Source organism: Grus americana, chromosome 1 (assembly GCF_028858705.1).
Source record: "Grus americana isolate bGruAme1 chromosome 1, bGruAme1.mat, whole genome shotgun sequence".
Lineage (NCBI taxonomy): Eukaryota > Metazoa > Chordata > Aves > Gruiformes > Gruidae > Grus > Grus americana.
Genome location: NC_072852.1, coordinates 138678895 through 138695946, shown reverse-complemented (window position 1 = coordinate 138695946; position 17052 = coordinate 138678895). Strand labels below are relative to the sequence as shown.

At 38.7% G+C, this 17052-nt stretch overlaps 1 protein-coding gene across 2 annotated transcripts in view; it reads left to right on the top strand.

Moving 5' to 3' along the window:
* Positions 1-17052, top strand: part of SHROOM2 (shroom family member 2) — a 131368-nt gene that overhangs the window by 39706 nt on the left and 74610 nt on the right. For both annotated transcript variants that reach the window (XM_054835790.1, XM_054835781.1), the window contains exon 2: positions 13119-13270. In XM_054835790.1, the coding sequence (XP_054691765.1) occupies positions 13119-13270 (152 nt within the window). The remainder of the gene's footprint in view (positions 1-13118; positions 13271-17052) is intronic.

Here is a 17052-nt window from a genome sequence, read left to right as displayed (position 1 = left end):
AGCTCCCAGTTTTTACGTCTATAATGAGGAACATGAAGTGTATAAATACTCCTGGAAGCAGAGAGAGAAACCTGCAATTACTCTTCTCTATGAATATGCCACATCTGTCAGATGTTTGGCTATAAGAATATCTTTTCCAAAGCCCCCTCCGAATCAGTTGAGATTAAAATGTCGTTCTGTGTCGTTAGCATTTAAAGGATGGGAGATACTCCATCACCTGAAAACCCAGCCTAGTCAGCTGCAGCCCAGTCCTCAGCATAACTACTGAGAGACACAACCACTCAGCGATGTACCACCCTCTACAATTAATTTTTTTTTTCAGCTTCTTAAAGTACACCCACTTATTCTTCTAGCAACTGTGAATGAAGAATTCCAAGAAGGATTTACCAGTGGGTAAAAATGCATTCATTCAGCCAAATTTTGAGGCTGTTTTGATAAACAGCCTGTTATGTCTATGGTAAAAGAAGGCAACAAACTGCCTTGCTGGAAGGATTGTATAGACTAATGCACAGCCTGAAGTAAGCTTGAGGTATAGATTTTAAGCTTCAGCTGGGAAATGGTGGAAGACCAGTTGGATGATGGATTTACCTAAGAATGCAAGGCGTTCCCCGAGTTTCTGGAAGTGTCATGGTTCAGCCCTGCAGGTAGCTGTGTACTGGGGAAGTCTAAGCCTGCACAGTCGGTGATCCAGAATGAAGGCAGGCATGAGGCAAAGGTGGCAAGTGTCTTCAGAAACCAAAATATTATTAGAATTACATGCCTCTGAATGCAGTTTTTATTTTTTAAAAAAGAAAGTTTTCATCCTCATGATTCAGTTTGTAATGCAACTACTGTAATGCTGATCATAGCCTTAGATGCATAAGAGGTTCTTCACCAGATACTACAGTTTCCTGAATCACAAAATGTCGAATTATCCTATGGAAGGCTGGTCAGTCTCTGTCCCCAAAACAAACGATGCAGAAACATGGTGCCTATTTCATTTGGAAAGCAGAAGGCTTTCCAGTTGCTGGTTTAGTCAAACCTTCAATTTTCTTTTACCATCATGAATAAAATCTTAATGAAAGGTTTTCCTACAATTTAGAGTATAAAAATTACTGAATTTAGAATTTAAATACAGTGCAAATGAAGTTTTGCGGTATGTAGCTGCTGTAATGTAGTATGCAGTTTAAATGAGTGTCATTCAGAAGAGCAGATTGTTTCTCTGCTGTTTTTAGTGATGCTAGATGTTTTTGTTGAACTCAACATATAGCTAAGTCCTGTAATGCTTTGTGACCTAAGGATCTTTGCAGGATGAGTTTAAGATTTGCTTTGAAATGTCAACCTCCAAGTTGGTATTTACAAAAACACTCCTCCTCTGTGAGTAAATCTCAGCCTACGTGCATAGATCTTATGCATAAAACAAAGTTCAGAGTTTTTGGTCTAGGGAATCCTTTGCATTTCACCATTTGAAGAATCAAGTCTCTGCTCAGAATGGGCTTTTGGGGGAAGGCAGGCTGTGGTGACAGGCTTGAGAATGAAAGGCAAGTTTTGAATGTAAGTACTGCCTGCAGTGGGCAGGCTCTCCAGAAGTCCATGTTGCTTTTCTGTGAAGATGATCATAAGAATATGCCTGTGGGAAATTGTCAGGACTATCAAACAGTGGGTTAAAATACTGCTTTGCTCCTAGCTCTTGCATACTTGAGCATTAGGCTTTTAAGACCTGTCTTGTCTCAAAGGAAAACAGCTGTTTCATGGGGTTCATAAATAATACAGACAGTATCTTGTGGGTTCCACAAAACACTCAGTTTCCTTAACCGTGTTACAGACTCATTTCAGAACGTCGGTACAGGCAGTCTTTAATGGTCTGTCAGTTAGCAAGATGCGTGAGTTCAAAATCTCCTGTGTAGTGCAGTATTTAGAGCAGTCAACCTTCTGGCAACACCGACATCCTAAACTGGCGTGCTAAGACATGAATTTTTCATTAGTATGGTTGCCTGCTGCTGGAACGCACACTTCTCAGAAGTGTTCGTGTTCACCAGCATAGGCAGCAGTGAGAGACATAAGCCATATGTATGATGGTGCGCATATGTGCATATATAATGGTCCCACCGCCAATGTGGGAAAATAGAAGTATAATTATTAATTTTCTGCTGTTGTGCAAGAATTATTGTACAAACATTCTTCCCCGAAATTCCACTCATACTTGAGCAAGTGCTGTGCGGTGGAGTTGTGACTTGTGCTGCCTGAACAGGATGTGTCTTTTAGTAAGTGCATCTGCACATATGACATACTTTCGCCAAACAGAAATACAAATGTTTGTCAAATTGAGTAGTTTTGTCATAATTAAATATATACCTTCTTAATCAGGAAAAGCAGCTAATTGCATGTATAATGTTTTGATATGTCTTTAAAACTTTTTTTAAGTCTTTGGAGTAACATGCCTGCTCTTAGAGCTAATTATGTCAGCGACATGTGTTATACAATGAAGCTTTTGAAAAAGAGCTACAAATGAAAGCCAATTTGGAAAATGTCCATTTAGAGTAGTAAGCATACTCTAATTTCAGAATCTAAGAATTCTCCTGTGCTACATCACAATTTACTGCTAAATCCATGCAGCTTTTTGAAGCTCCTATTTGTATGTCTTGTGTAAATTTCCATTATTTTAATCCATGGTGATTTTAGTTCTCTAGTTGCTAATTCACAGCACAATCCTATAATTTTCTAAGAAAAAAATAACCTTTGTCATGTATGAATTACATGACCCAGTATAATTATCTTATTGGTTAATTATCTCTCATTAATCCTAGGAAGTATTAGACCTCTAAAGTAGAGAAAAGGTGGCAAGAGACTTGCAGAGATGCCAAAAATGCTTACATATCTAATTCCTATGGTAAATTTTTAATGAGGAAGGAATTTCTTCTAATGTTCCGTGATGATATTGAGTGATGGAGTTGTAAGGATTGATATATAGAACAGCTACACAAAATGAAGAACCTGAAATTATGAACACCTAGGTCTGTTTAGAAACAAGAAAAATTTCTTTAAGAAAATTTGGTTTCTTCTTTTTTTTTTTTTAGCCTGAAATATATAGCAACAGAGCACTAATGGTTAGGGGAAAAAAGGGCAGGATACCGTAATGTGAATGATGCCTAAGGCTATAAATTTCTATAGATTAGTCACTCCACAGAATTGCATTTTGCTTTTTTCAGGCTCCTGACTCAGAACAGACTTAAGATGTTGGTGCTTAATTCTAGCTACATGAATGTTTCACACCCTGCTCAGATGAGTGTGTGCCCTAGGAAGGTAGATGGGTACTATTTCATCTCTTCAATAAACTGCATAAAAACACGGGTAGGCTTTTTATTGACGTGTTTTTATTACTGTGGCATTGTGAGAGATTTAAATTGATTTGTATTGGCAGTCTGTCTCTGTAAGAGTGACTCAGTCATGTCTGACCTTACCAGTCAGCTCAGATATGGCAAGTTGACAAGGTGGAACAGCTTGGACAGAAACTGTCATGCAGTCCTATCTGCAACTTGCTTCGTGAATCTTTTTTGATAATTTTAGAAGTGATTGCATTGCAGTTCCTGCCCTAGAAAAATATGTTTAATGCTGTATTTAGTGTTTGCTTTCTTCATCTTTTCACATCTGAATTCTGGGCAAAAGTGGAGTGGGGGAAACACTCTTCCTTTACTGGGATACTAATAAACAAGAACAGAGGAGAAACTAAATGCAAGGTAACCCAGACCTTTTTTGTTTCTGTAATAATATGCCTTTTTTTTCTTACTCGAGGGTCATCCCACTAGCTTCTGAGTTGTTATTGCTTTGAGATTGCATACAGAGTGCACAGCAGAAACATGGGTTTGGTAGAATGGCAACAGATAGCTGCATCTATTCAGTTTGAAGTACTACGTACTTACAGTAAACAGGGTTGTGTAAATTATATAATGATGAATTAAGACAGCTTTGGGTTTTGTTGCCTATTTTAACACTGGGATGGTGGAGGAGGGAATAAATATATCTTCTTGTTTGAACTTGGCTTTAAATATTGGAATTGTTGAGGAAGATGATGGCAAAGGAAGGCTTCAGTCTGAAATTTGGGTGCTCTGTGAACCTGAGTAATAATTCCAAGCAGGGAGCAAAAGCTAATGCAAAGAACGAAGTCTGCTGTCAAATTTTAAAACCCTCAAATTTTAGGAGGAGCCTGACCCTTCTTTTGAAGGTTTTTTGGTGGAGTTTTGTTTGCAGAGGAATGGGTAAGGGAATCAACAGATAACACCTGTTTTAATATTCAGCACCTTAGTGAGACATTTTTGCTTTAAAATTAAATAATACTGCAAAGGGCAATTGTTGGTGAAGAAATTGCTGTCAGTTATTATGAGAGCAGGCCATTCTTTTCTCATTAGTGCTTGTCTGCTAGATTGTTGCTTAGACATGTAACGTTATGTTCTGCTCGCACCACTGCATAGCAGTGGGTTCCTAAATTAATACTTCAGCAGGAACTATTAAAAATTACATTTACTTTTGTGATAAAATCAAGTTTTCAGCAGTTGATGAGAATATTGGTACAAGACGTATTGGGGAATGTTACACTTTCTCACTGTCTGAAAACTGAGCATCTGTGCTATGACAAAACCAGAAGGTCCCAAATAGCAGGCGTGACTATACCCCAATGATGGTACGAGTTTGTCAAGATAAGTGTTCTGTTAAAAATAAGCTGTGTGATAGAAGATATTTAAAATGGAGACCTAACACTGTAATAATTCTGGTGACTTTTGGCAGATCCATCACAGTGCTTTTTGAAACTAGCAGGCGATGAAGCAGTTTTTTCTGTTGCTGGGTCTTAATCAGTGCTACCTGTGTCTAAATTGTTGGTTTTTTCTGGAAACTACAGCAGTTTGTAGACATAGGCATGGATGCAACTTAAGTTTTATGTAAAAGGTTACATTTAGACTGATTGACTGAATTAAATAGGTGAAATTTATTTTCATTATGTATTCTATTGCTATCTACTAGGTCTTCCGATGTCTTCCTTTGAGGCATGTCAAAGTTCTTCACAAACTATAAATTGATGAAACCAGACTTTTCCTTTGTAATTAATGCACAGCCTACATGCATCTACCTACATGACCATACAGACACACTCCTTTTTTCTTTAATTTGTCATTAAGTCTTACCCTTTCCCTAGTTATGCAGTCGTGTTTTACTGGCTATTGGATTGTATTCAGTATGTTATCGTCAAGGGCACATTGTCAAGCTGTGACATTATTTTCCTGGGATGGACAGGAAGGCAGAAAGATAAGCCAACCTTGTTGGAAGTATATGGTAGTTGCAAAGTAAAAAGCCTTGAACCTTATGATCGTAAAGATTACTTTGTCAGGTCGTATTTTTTCTCTTGAAAGTCTGTTCCTGTTATCAGTTTGAAAAGATAAAATGTGAGTTGTTTCTATGCATAACCTCTTTTTTTTAAACCATTCTTATCATTGTTCATAGTAGCTGAAAGTACAAAAATGTACACCTATAAAAATGCTCAATGTTAACTGCACAGATTGCATATATAAACAGCCTATATATATATATATATAAAAATCCGTAAGTAAACTCACACAAGTAAATATGGATAAGCTAACCCTTTCAAACTTCTCAGGTAGGTAGGTTAGAATAAGGGAACTGCATATAGAGAAAAAAGTTCTCTTTTGGCCTTCTGGCTTTTTTTTTTTTTAATGGCACAGGTATGTGCTTCTTTCTTATACAGGTTATTTTGTCATTTCGGAAACAAGATAGGAAGGTAAGTTTAAGAACAGTGTAGCATATCCATGAGTTCAGATGGGTTCCTCTGGACTGAATGTCATTGCAAAACCAAGCTTTCAGCTAAAAATAAATGGGAGTTATTTCTCAGTAATTCTTGAATAAGACGTGTACAGCTTGTCTGGACGACTGCTGAACTAAATAACAGCAGTAGAAGGATGTCTGGGTGTTGGTGGTGCTAGGAAAAAACCAAAAACTTGAGCAGTGCTTCACAAGATAACTTGTTACAAGCACGTTGGTGTGAGCGAGGGATGGGACTGGTGTTCTCCAGGTTCAGTATCAGCACTGACAGCAGGCTTCTTCCACTGCCCCTGCTTCCAGCATCTCCATCTTTTCCATTCTTGTCTTGGCCTTATTCTTACTCCAGGTAGGCTGGTCCATTTTTGCTTTCCTCTTGCCTGGGTGCCAGCCTGGGCTATGAAGCTTTCCTGCTGACTTGTGCTACCCTGGAGGGGCTCTTGCATAGAAAGATTCCCAAAGACCTACAATTTGTACCTGTTTAGTTGGTCTGTGGAGGTGGAATGTATGCAGACCTGCTTATGTGGGTTATATGGACTGAAAAGGTCTGGGTATGCTTCTAAATGCTATTGTGATAAATCTGAGTTGGGAAAAAAAGATTTTATTTAGAAGCTGTGGAATGTGTCTAAGCAAAGCTTTTGTACTGATAGAAAAAAAACCCCATCCCTGATGATAAGCAGCCCCACCTTCCTTTTCCTCAGACATTAGCTCTATGCTGTCAAAGCTTCAAGGTGCTTTTTAATTTATTTTTCTTTTTAATTTGAGTACGAGTGTTCAGCAGTGATGAAGTGTTTCCAACTTCTGTTACTGAAACAATGGAATCACTTTGAAAAAAACTTTAAAAATAAACATCTGTCGTTAAGTTTTTAAAACATACAAATCTACGTGAAATCTCTCTTCCTGATAGTTTTTCATCTGGAAATTGTTACCATGATTTTCTTGGGGCAAAGATTCATTAAATTTTTAACTTTGAATACTTTAATTGGCCGTCAATTTGCAGAGCTTACAATGACCCTGTGATTTAAAGAGACTAAGATATAATAACAATATCCTCTTAGAAATAGTAATTGATGATTTACAGTCAGAAAGGTCTTCTCACAGACTAATGGTAGGTATTGTTTTGAATGTAGGTTGGAATAAAGTATTAATCAGTTTATGTATATGTATTAATTTTTAAAAAGGGAAATGGCGGATGTTTTACCATACTTTTTAAACACTTCTGGTTAGAGGAACTCTGAAGTTAAGTTTGAGCATGGAGTTGTACAGCTGTAATAAACCCCCACAAAAATGGCCTGTTATAGGGGAAGTGACAGCAGGTCCTTCATCAAAACAGTGGAGTGGACACAGTTATAAAAATTGAGTAAATACTTGAAGAACTGTGCCAAGTGACAGCTTATCAAAATATGATACTTTCTTTAAAACAAACAAAAAAAATTGCTGGGCAAATATAAGGCTGCTGGGCAAATATCCAAATGTTCAAATACACCAAATGAAAAGCAATGAGAAAGGGCCATGATAGACTGTGTCCTATTACTGAACTCTACCCTTTAAAGAAAAATGTTTCCAACTTGTTTTTTTAAGAACCACCTGTTGGCAGAATGCAGCATTCCTGCCAGCTCACGGTCTGCATGGTGTGATGGGGAGCACTGAGAAAGCAGCTGGCCCAGGCAGGTTTCTCTGCCGGTTTAGAGGTTCTGTGGCAGTGGCCATCAGCCGTTGCCCTGAGGTCTAGGGAGAAAGAAACTGCCGCTAGGGAAATATATTATCCTGGACTAAACGTTCCTAAAATTTCGTGCAGTTTGCTTCGAAGTTGCAAAATAATCTGAGGAAGAGCAAGTATGGGCAATGACTGGTGGGGTGGGAAGTTCTGGCTTCTGTGTAAGATAGTGTCTGCCGCATTTGGTGACTTGCTTACCAGCCTGATCAAAGTGCAGCAATTGCCAAGTTAATAGTATTGGATAGTACTGGACAGGCCCAGATTTTGCAAGTTCGTAGCACATATTTAAGCTTTCTTTTCTTTGTATGCTGTTCCTTCAAGTTCGTGTTGGGTCGTTAATGGTGGTTGTTGGACCTGCAGTCTGTGGGAAGAGGTGTTTTGGGGTTACAGATACCCTCCTAGGGACTTCAAGGTTTGCGTGGAATTCCTTGCTTGGCTGCAGACATCCTGCATTGTTTTGGACCTTTTTTCCATACATTCTTCCAAGCCATCTGTAAAATGGGGATAGATCTAGTTCCCTGCCAGGTGTCCTTCCACCACTCTCTTTAATGGCCAAGTACTACATCAGAAGTGGGAGAAAAAGGATATGAAAGAATATAAACCCAAATGCATTAATCTTGCCTGGCTTCTAGTGAACGCATGCCTGTGCGAGATGCCGTATGTATACACACCCGTTCTCTTTGGACCGATTTGGTCCTGTTGCAGTTTGCACCCATGTTTTATCCCGCATCAGTTTGACCCATGAGTCTTGCTGGTGAATGCAGCCCTTGCCACTTAGGCTGCGTTTGCAGAGTGTATGGCTGGAGCTCAGGTCAGTTCTGTTACTTTTATGTTGATTCCTTGAAGTTACACAGACGCCGGGCTTTAACTGTAAAGGTATTTCTTCTTTGTTTAACTCAGTGCAACTCAAAATAATTAACACTCCTACATTTTACTTGTTCTGAAGACGTCATACAAAGATTGTTAGTTTTTTGGAAAAAAAAAATCCTTATTAGATGCTCAGAGGACAAACAACCACGGAATCATTTCTTGGCTGCACGAGAAGTGAATTATGATAAAAGAGTTTGTCACAGCTGATAGCAGAATGCTGAGAAGTGGTGCTGTTTTTTCCTGTGTTTGTCTCTGGTTTGTCTGGGTTTCCATCCCGTCTCCCACCCAGTCCAAAGACAGCATGGACAACAAACTGTTGTCGTTGTAAATGAAACTAGATCTCTTGTGTGACGCGGCATTTCTCCAACCTGTCTCCCGCTTGTTTATACAGGTGCCTATAGAGGAATGCGGGTATTTTAAGTAAAGTGTCAGACCTGATAAACACAGACGTGAAGGGGTCACATTTTAGAAGTGGTGCTCCCCATCAACACTAGCATTTTAAAGCTGCAAATATAGGCCGTTATTTTCCCTTTCGTGTGTGTTACTGATAGCAGAAATACAGACTTGTAAGTAGCATTTGAATGTGTTTGTGTATCTAGTTGTTAAACAGTTCTCCATGGCTCAGCTCTTCCCCCATTTCAAGGCGCTCTCTCCTTTTTACAGGAAGAATTTCACATACCAGAGTTACACGTATGTTGTTTTTTCAATCACACTTTTTTTTTATCCTAACCACTATCTGCATGTGCTTCTTGTATCAATGTCTCATCCTGTTTTGTGGATATGATATTTTATAAGCAAAAATAAATTTGGGAAGATGTGACAGTTAATGTAGATACTGTTATGATGGCAGAAGTCTGTGCTTCTAATCCTCCCTGATGCACAGATCCCAAAGTTTGCCTTTGCTCTTGGCCATAGGGAGGTCATCAGGGACGGCAGGGTGGGAGTTGGAGACTGTCTAAACAGATGCTTTTCCTCAACAAACATCCTTTTCATCTCCTCTTGAAAACACTTTTTTTGGTAACAATATCAACATCCCTGCTAAGGATAGGAAGTCATGGTGTTTGCTCTTGTTAATTTAGCATAGTGAGAGAGGTATGATTTGTTAATACATATCGAAAGCATGATTTGAGGGCATTTCTAGAACTCTACTCATCCAAGATAGGCAGATACCTGTTTTTTTGAAGGCTTATGTCCATTATTTATAAGAAAATAAGGTGTTGATTATTTTTCTTGTATGTGTCTTGTTTCCTGCTATTGCTATAAAAATGTGAAGATATATACTTTATGGGCATTCAGTTCCTGCAAGCACTCCAGACTGAGCAGAGGGGTTGTTCAGGGTTACGTCCAGTCGCATCTGCCTGCTGACAGTGACTGGGGCAGATCTGTTCTTGTTCGCTGTTCTTGAAAGGCTTCAAGTGTGTTTTCAAGGCTTTATTTTCACCTATTGACTGCTGGTTTTTCTGGGCACCTGAAATTCAGAAAGAAATTGGATGTTAGTTAGATGAATAATATGGATTTAAACCTTAAAAGTTGGGATTAAAACCTGAACACGGTATAGCATAGTTAGCTCTGTAGATGAGTGAAATACATTCATGTTTGAGGTGTGAAAAATAGTTCTGAAATTTTCAAGTGTATTTGCTAGTTCTAAAATGTTTATGTATTTTGGTTGGGGTTTACACTTCTAGTGCAGGTCTGATGAGATGGAAAGTTTATCAATGGGTGAATAAATAAAAACAATAAATGGAAAGACTAGAAAACAGAAAAAGAGAAAACCTGAAGGAGAAGCTGGAATGGCACCATCCAGTTTGCACTGGAGTGGGCAGGTTAGGAGGGCAGTGGTTTTGCAGAGGTCTTTTCCTCATTGATTCTTTTTTTTTTTTTTACTGTGTTTCTTTAGATGTCTGCTAATGTTTGGGTTTTGGGTTTTTTAGTCATTATGGCTAAAGGACTCTTTAGTGTAGCTGAAGAAATTGTGTTTTTCCTGTCCAGCTAACATTGCCGTTTCCACTTAAAAGTGCATTGTCAAGTGGAATCACATTCATAGAGCCATTGAGGGATCTGAGGTAAAACTAGTATGGAAGATTTATGTTTAAATTTGTTCAGCTTGAGGAGACTTCTACTGTGAATGGATGTGTAGTTTTTATTCTCCCTAGCTGCAGCTGGTCTGGAAGCAAGATATGAAAGATAGCAACTTGAGTTTTCATAAGGACAGCTTCAGCTTTGTGTCCAGGTTTTGATTTTTTTTAAATTTTTTATTATTTTTTTTTTTATTAACGTTGTTTTGGATAGCCAAAGTCTCTTTGGAAAGCTTGCACTGTGTGGAATGTGTAGTCTCCCTGCTGAAATGAAAACTCAGAGGGGGTAACTGAATACTCCCTGCCGTCAGTGCATTGCCAGCCTGAAGAAAAAACAAACACACTTACTGAGAACAATGAACATTCCTTGAAACCCTAGGAGACAGATTTTTGCACTGCTTTTTTTTTTTTTAAAGACAAAAAAGACCCCTTTGAGGTCTTCAGGCCCAGGTGGCAGGGCCCATGGACTTCTCACCCCTGGTCATTCAGCTGGTGCCTTGCTCTGGGCATAAGGGCCACAACTGGTTGGCATCTACATTTTGGAGTTTAAAATGTGTCCTCATACAAGACACAAGATATCTTCCTTTTCCCCTCCTTTTTTTTTTTTCTTTCACCTCCGTTTGACCTTCTCCCTACAATTCTAGTGATTCAACTTTGGCTTTCATTAATGTTTTGGCGCTGCTTTTCTGACCTGCTGGGCTTCAGACCTCCAAACTATTTAGTAGTAACCCAGAAATGCATCCGGAACGCTTGAAAGACTTGCAATTGCCTGTTAGGAAGCTTGAGATTCATGACTCCCCAGCTGCGCCTTCTCTTGTTCCACTCTGCCTTGTTTCGGGGTCCCTCTTAGAGCAGCCACGCTGTAGTTAACATCCCTGAACTGAAACCTTTCCTTGCATATAAGTGATATCCACTGCTGCTCCCTTGTTTTCAACTTTACTGTAGATTTGCAGTGATAATTCGGTATTCTGGTAAATTCTTGACGTTCAGAGGATGCACAAGCAGGTCAGAGGCAGGTCATAGCTTGAGAACTAGATGTGTCGGAATGTAGAAACTTGCTCTGTCTTTAATTATGTGTTTTTATTAAGATAACAAGTTCTGGAAATTAAGTTGCTTAATTAGTATTAATAATGAGCATTTTCGAATGGGATATAAGACTAAGCATTTTTCATGGCATTCTTTCTGGCTTAGATTTAGGGGTCTGAAGATTTTTAAGAACATTTATCCTAAACTTACATAGAGGGCTTTTTATGTGCCTGCAATGAGATTGCTGCCATGTGTGAGATCTTCCTAATGTACTTTCATCAAGAGATATTGCTTTATTTTATTAGGTTATTTAATTTATACTTTGTTTGCTGGAGTTCCCCTAAAACCTGTCCTGTGAGCTTCAGAATTCGTAAAGTTAGGTTTCCTCTGGATTTATCTCGCTGTAGATTGACTTTGGTGCCTCAGAAGATGGCGGTTCTTTATGGAGCTTTCTGCAGTTGGGGCAATTACAAGGATTTCTTCTTTGTAGATTCACTGGCATTTAATAATGTGGGACTCAGAGATACTGTAGTCGAGGCACTATATAATGAAAGCCTTTGCTTTGAAGACAGTGTGTCAAATCTACAAGAAGAGGTGGGATATGGATTGTGAACAAGTGAGGGAGGAATAAAATTAAATACATAGATCATGAGCCCAAGCAACTGGGAAGCCGGAGGGTGCATCAACAGCAAAGGAGATGGGAAGAAACTGAGAAAGCTGAGGGCCTGAATTGCAAAGTGTTCAACACCTACAGCTATATTTGAAATCAGTTCAAACTGTGGGTACTTGCTAGTCTGGCTGATCGAGCTTTTGGGATTTGTTTTAAATTTTAAAAAAATAGGTAACTTGTACTGGCTTTGTTTCCTTCATTGTGGTGGGAATTGCCAAAAACTGACTCTGTAATTTATCTTGTCCATGTTTTGCCACGTTATGAATAGTTCTGTAAAAATTCAGTGCATGCAAGAGATGCCTGTGGCAGCAAAATAATCTTCCAGTGAATTTCCCTTAGTATTGCTGTGTTCTTTGGCAGTGTGACATGCTATTTTTCTTCCTCGGATCTCAGACCATCATCTCTTCTTCTAGCCAGAGATGTTCTTTAGCTGTATGGATTGTAAATTCTCAAGATGCTTTCCTAAATGTTACGCATCTGATGAAAATCACTTTATTTTCTAGACCAACTTGTTATGCAATATTGTAGGATTTCATAGCATGCCAGATTTTTGGAGTTGACTCTGTGGTTAACATTATTGGCTATATGGTTAATGTTATTGGTTACCTTCTCTAGAGAACCAGATTTTAAGATGCCTGCCCAAAGCTCTGTTTGCAAGTATGATTACCTGTCCTGTATTGAACGGAGCTGAAGATCACAGATGCATTTGACTCCCAAATTTCTATCAAGCTTTCTAGTTTTCTGATTTCCCTCCCTTCCATTTCTTTCCTGTTCTATTTGTCTCCATATCACTACTCTCTTTGTAGCATTTTTAAATGTATTTTTAAAAATCCTTTTAACCGCTTAATTACTGTAGTAATTATTGTATGAAGCCAATATTGAAAGCTCATTAATTTACTTTAAAGGTGTCAGTGCAACCTCAGTAATTCTACCATTTGATATGCTTTTCCTTCAGATTGAAGATGGGAGCAAGGCTGCAGCTGTGGACAAGTTACTGGCTGGGGATGAAATTGTTGGCATCAATGATGTGGGCCTCTCTGGTTTCCGACAAGAAGCAATCTGTCTGGTGAAGGGTTCACACAAGACGCTGAAGCTTGTAGTTAAAAGGTAAGCTTGTGTCGTTCAACTTGAAAACCAAATATGTTCCAGCCTGTAAGTTACTGGGCAACTAAATTTGCCAAGACTTGGCAAGATAATGACTTTCATTCAGTGTTATTAATGCGCATATTATACGGTGTTACCTCCTTGAACACAGACTCTTTATGGATGAAGATGTGGGGAGAGGTAGCCTATTGATCAGAGCAAAAACTGAGGCAATATATTCAATACTGCTGTGATGTGGTGAGTCGAGACTCTGATCCTTTCTGTCCGCCCGAAGCAGGCTGCCATGTCCATCCTGCCCTGCTTCCCCACCTTTGGTGTGTGGACACAGAGTGCTTCTTAGCATGTTTGCTATGCACGCTAGTTGGGCTGTGAGGAGCGGGTTATATGGGAAGCTTTTGGAAAAGCTTTTTCCTGCTTTGTGAGAATGTTTGAGGTCTCAAGCATTTCTTACGTGGTTTGGGTAAAGAGTACTTTCAGTTAGTTATTAGTGACAGGAAAAACTGAAACAGTTTATCAAAACAGAACACATTTTTGGTATGGAAACTTTGTTTTGTCATTTTGACTTATGACTTTTCACATATTTTTAATTCAAGTTAGTAAAAAAAAAAGTTTCATAAAATAATTTTGACAAAAGTGAACAGATGTTGAAGCAGGTTAAATCTTGTAACTTCTGAAACAAACATTCAAACCAGGAAATTGAACAACAAATCTTTCTCATTAATTTCCTACTCTGATGAATCAGACCTTTCTAATTAATTGCTTTTATCAAATTATACCAACCAGTCTTTCATGAGAGAATTTTGGGTGTCTTTGCAACAATAACGCTGAAAATGCTGAGAATTGGGGTTTCACAGGTATGGTGATCCAGTCTGTAAATATAACCACTGTTGGAGGCTGTCTTAACTGGGGACTATCTTTTGTGAAATAGCGCTGATAGGTAAGAGAGATACAAAAGCATGCTTTTCACCTTTGGTTTAAGAAGGTGTTTTGACAGAAGGAATTATGGGACCTGAGTCCCTTTCACAGGTGATAGGTTATATCCTCACCAATAGCTACTTCCGTGAGCTCTTCCAAAATTTTTGTAGCATTGAAGCTAATAAATGCAAAATAAAATGCATTCACAACTATTATAAATCATGTTGACATTCAGCAGTTTCAACTTGCACTATTCCAGTAAAGGCACTTTTGTTACTAGAGGTTACATCAGCTGTTTCTGTCGCAGAAGGGGAGAACTTCAGGGTTGAGAAGTTTTATAGACATTGAAGAATCTGCCAAGACAGCAAGTCTTAATTACTATGAAAAGCTTCAGACCAAGTGGAAAGATTCCCTCTTTCTTGGTGCTTTTCAGTTTTATGACAGTAACTTGCTCAGAATCTGTGAATTCTGATCTATCTTTGGAAATGGCAGAAAGTTTGATGCTGAAATCCCTCATAAGAGACACAGCTATGCCATTCTTGTCATTCACAAGTACTTCACTTCACGCATGTGATTTCGGAGAACTTTCATACAGCTGATCACGGGTTTGCTGCTGTGGATTTGTGGCTGTTCTCTGCAGGCAACAGAGCCCCATTGCTATGCATGCCTGCGTGCAGTTGGATGCAAAGCTGATGGTTTTTCATCAGTCCTTTCTCATCCCTCCTCTTTTTCTTCCGTAGCACATGTGCCATGGGCAAAAGCAACCTCGCTGTTCTAGCCAAGAGGCTGAAATAGTGGCTGTTGTTAGGGAAAACATTTTTGTCTTAAATTCAAGAAGATTTCCATAGCTCCCAAAAGAGGCAAGAGCCTTTTGGGTCATTCACAAGACTGCATAATATTAGATAAAATTTTATAAAACTTACTGAATGAAATTAGCTAGGGTTTTTTGTCTGTGTTTTTTCAACTTTGCTCTTTCTCTTGGAAAGTTGCCTTAGGACATCAGTCCTTTGACGGTCAGAAACCTTTTAACACCCAGTCTCATTTTATTCTTGGCCAACTTGTTCTCATGCACTGCTGTCTGTGTGCTGAAATAGCTTTTCTTTTCCTGTTGGAAGTTCAAATGATGCAGGTTTTTATAAAAGCCTTGTTGCATGCTTTCTTCCAGAAGTTACGGTTTGAACAACAGCATTGTTTTGTTCTGTTTGCCCTAAATCTTAGGCTGAATTTTTATGAGTGCTTTAAACAGTCCTGTCTTTAAGCAAACCAGTTGTTTAATCTTTGTATGAGCACTCCTGCAGGTCTGGTTTGAATTGGATCGGGGAACTGATCTGACTGCAAAATTACTTGGGGAAGTAGGTTGTAAGCTGGATAGGACCACCCCTTTCAGAGGCAGTCTGCACTTGAATTAATTACAGCAATCTTGAAATGGCTGCCTTAGCATTTTTAGACTATTTCAGTTGTCTTTAGATCCACCCTTACTGTTCTCTGGGGAGACTGGGAATAATCCCACAATTCCCTTTCATATAAGATGAAGTATTGATCTGCAAGTCCTCTTAGCATCTTTTTCTCTGCTTGCCCTGTGTCCTTAGTCTAGCACTGTGATGCTTCTCTATAGCATTGATTTAACATTTTATTCCCTGTGGGTGTCGGTGTGATAATCTGAAGCGCAAAATAGACAAATTCAACAACCCGGTCCTGAAGGTTTAAAGAATCTTTGTTTTCATCATATTTGTCCTTGTTATCTGTGAGAGTTAACCAAGACCTAGATTTTGTGTTGAAATCTCTTTTCCCTAAGGTTGTTTGTAGTATCTATTTCTAGACTGATCCAGAAGTGAAAAGCAATTTTTTTTAGAACTGTCATAATGTGGAAAAATTACTTTTTAACAAAATTCTTCTGGAAGGTAGAGAACGAACTTCCTATTAATGTCAGTAGAATTGATCCAGAAAAACCAGGTTTTATTTGTCACCACTGAGAAGCGTGTCCATGTGAAATTCCTCCATATCAGTCACTTAGTCATGCAGTAATGGCACGTCCTGATCTTATATTGATCTAACTACTTCTGTACCTGGGAAGCAGTAGGGCACGCTATTTTTGGTTTGTAAGTCTAACAATGTACCTACAGCCAAGACCAAGTGAAAAAGTTTTGCCATGGTGAGTAATGTGCTTCATTCATAATAATTAACTTGTGACTGTGGCAAAAGTTTCCCAAGAGGCTGGTGGTGTTCAGCAGTGGTAGCTGGCTTCCACAAAATTATTTTTACCGACTGTTTTTAAAGAATCTGATGCTTGACTTGTGTAGGGAAAATAACATTCATCTCTAAGTGCCTGCAGTACCAAATAATCAGCATAAACGTGCTGGCTCTCCTCACACATGCTTTGCTATGTTTTTTTGAAACATTGCATAGTTGTGGTCTAAACCAAATCAGGACTATGCCACTGTCTTAACAGCAAACGTAGTGTTTAAGTAGCTTACGTATATTGATGGTTGAACAAGTGTGGTGTACTTCTGGTCTTGGATTAAAAGACGACTCTGGAGGCTTCATGTTGTTTTCTCAAGTGGATTTGTCAAAACAACACATATTAATTACATGCTAGTTCTTCAGTGTAATGCTGAGTCATTTCTTGAGTAGATTCCTTTCTTAGGGAAATGGAAAGTGTGCTTAGGACATTTCTTGCAGAAATTGTGTGTGAATTGCTCTTGTTTTGGAAAAGATGTGTGCATGTCTATATATACACATGTAAAATTGCTCTGAGTGTTGATAAACAGGTGGTTACCATATTCTGTGTAATTTAACTGTTCCGCGTACACGTCTAACCTAAATTCCCTTCTAGTTATTAAATATAATCTCCGTTCCTTTGTACATGCTAA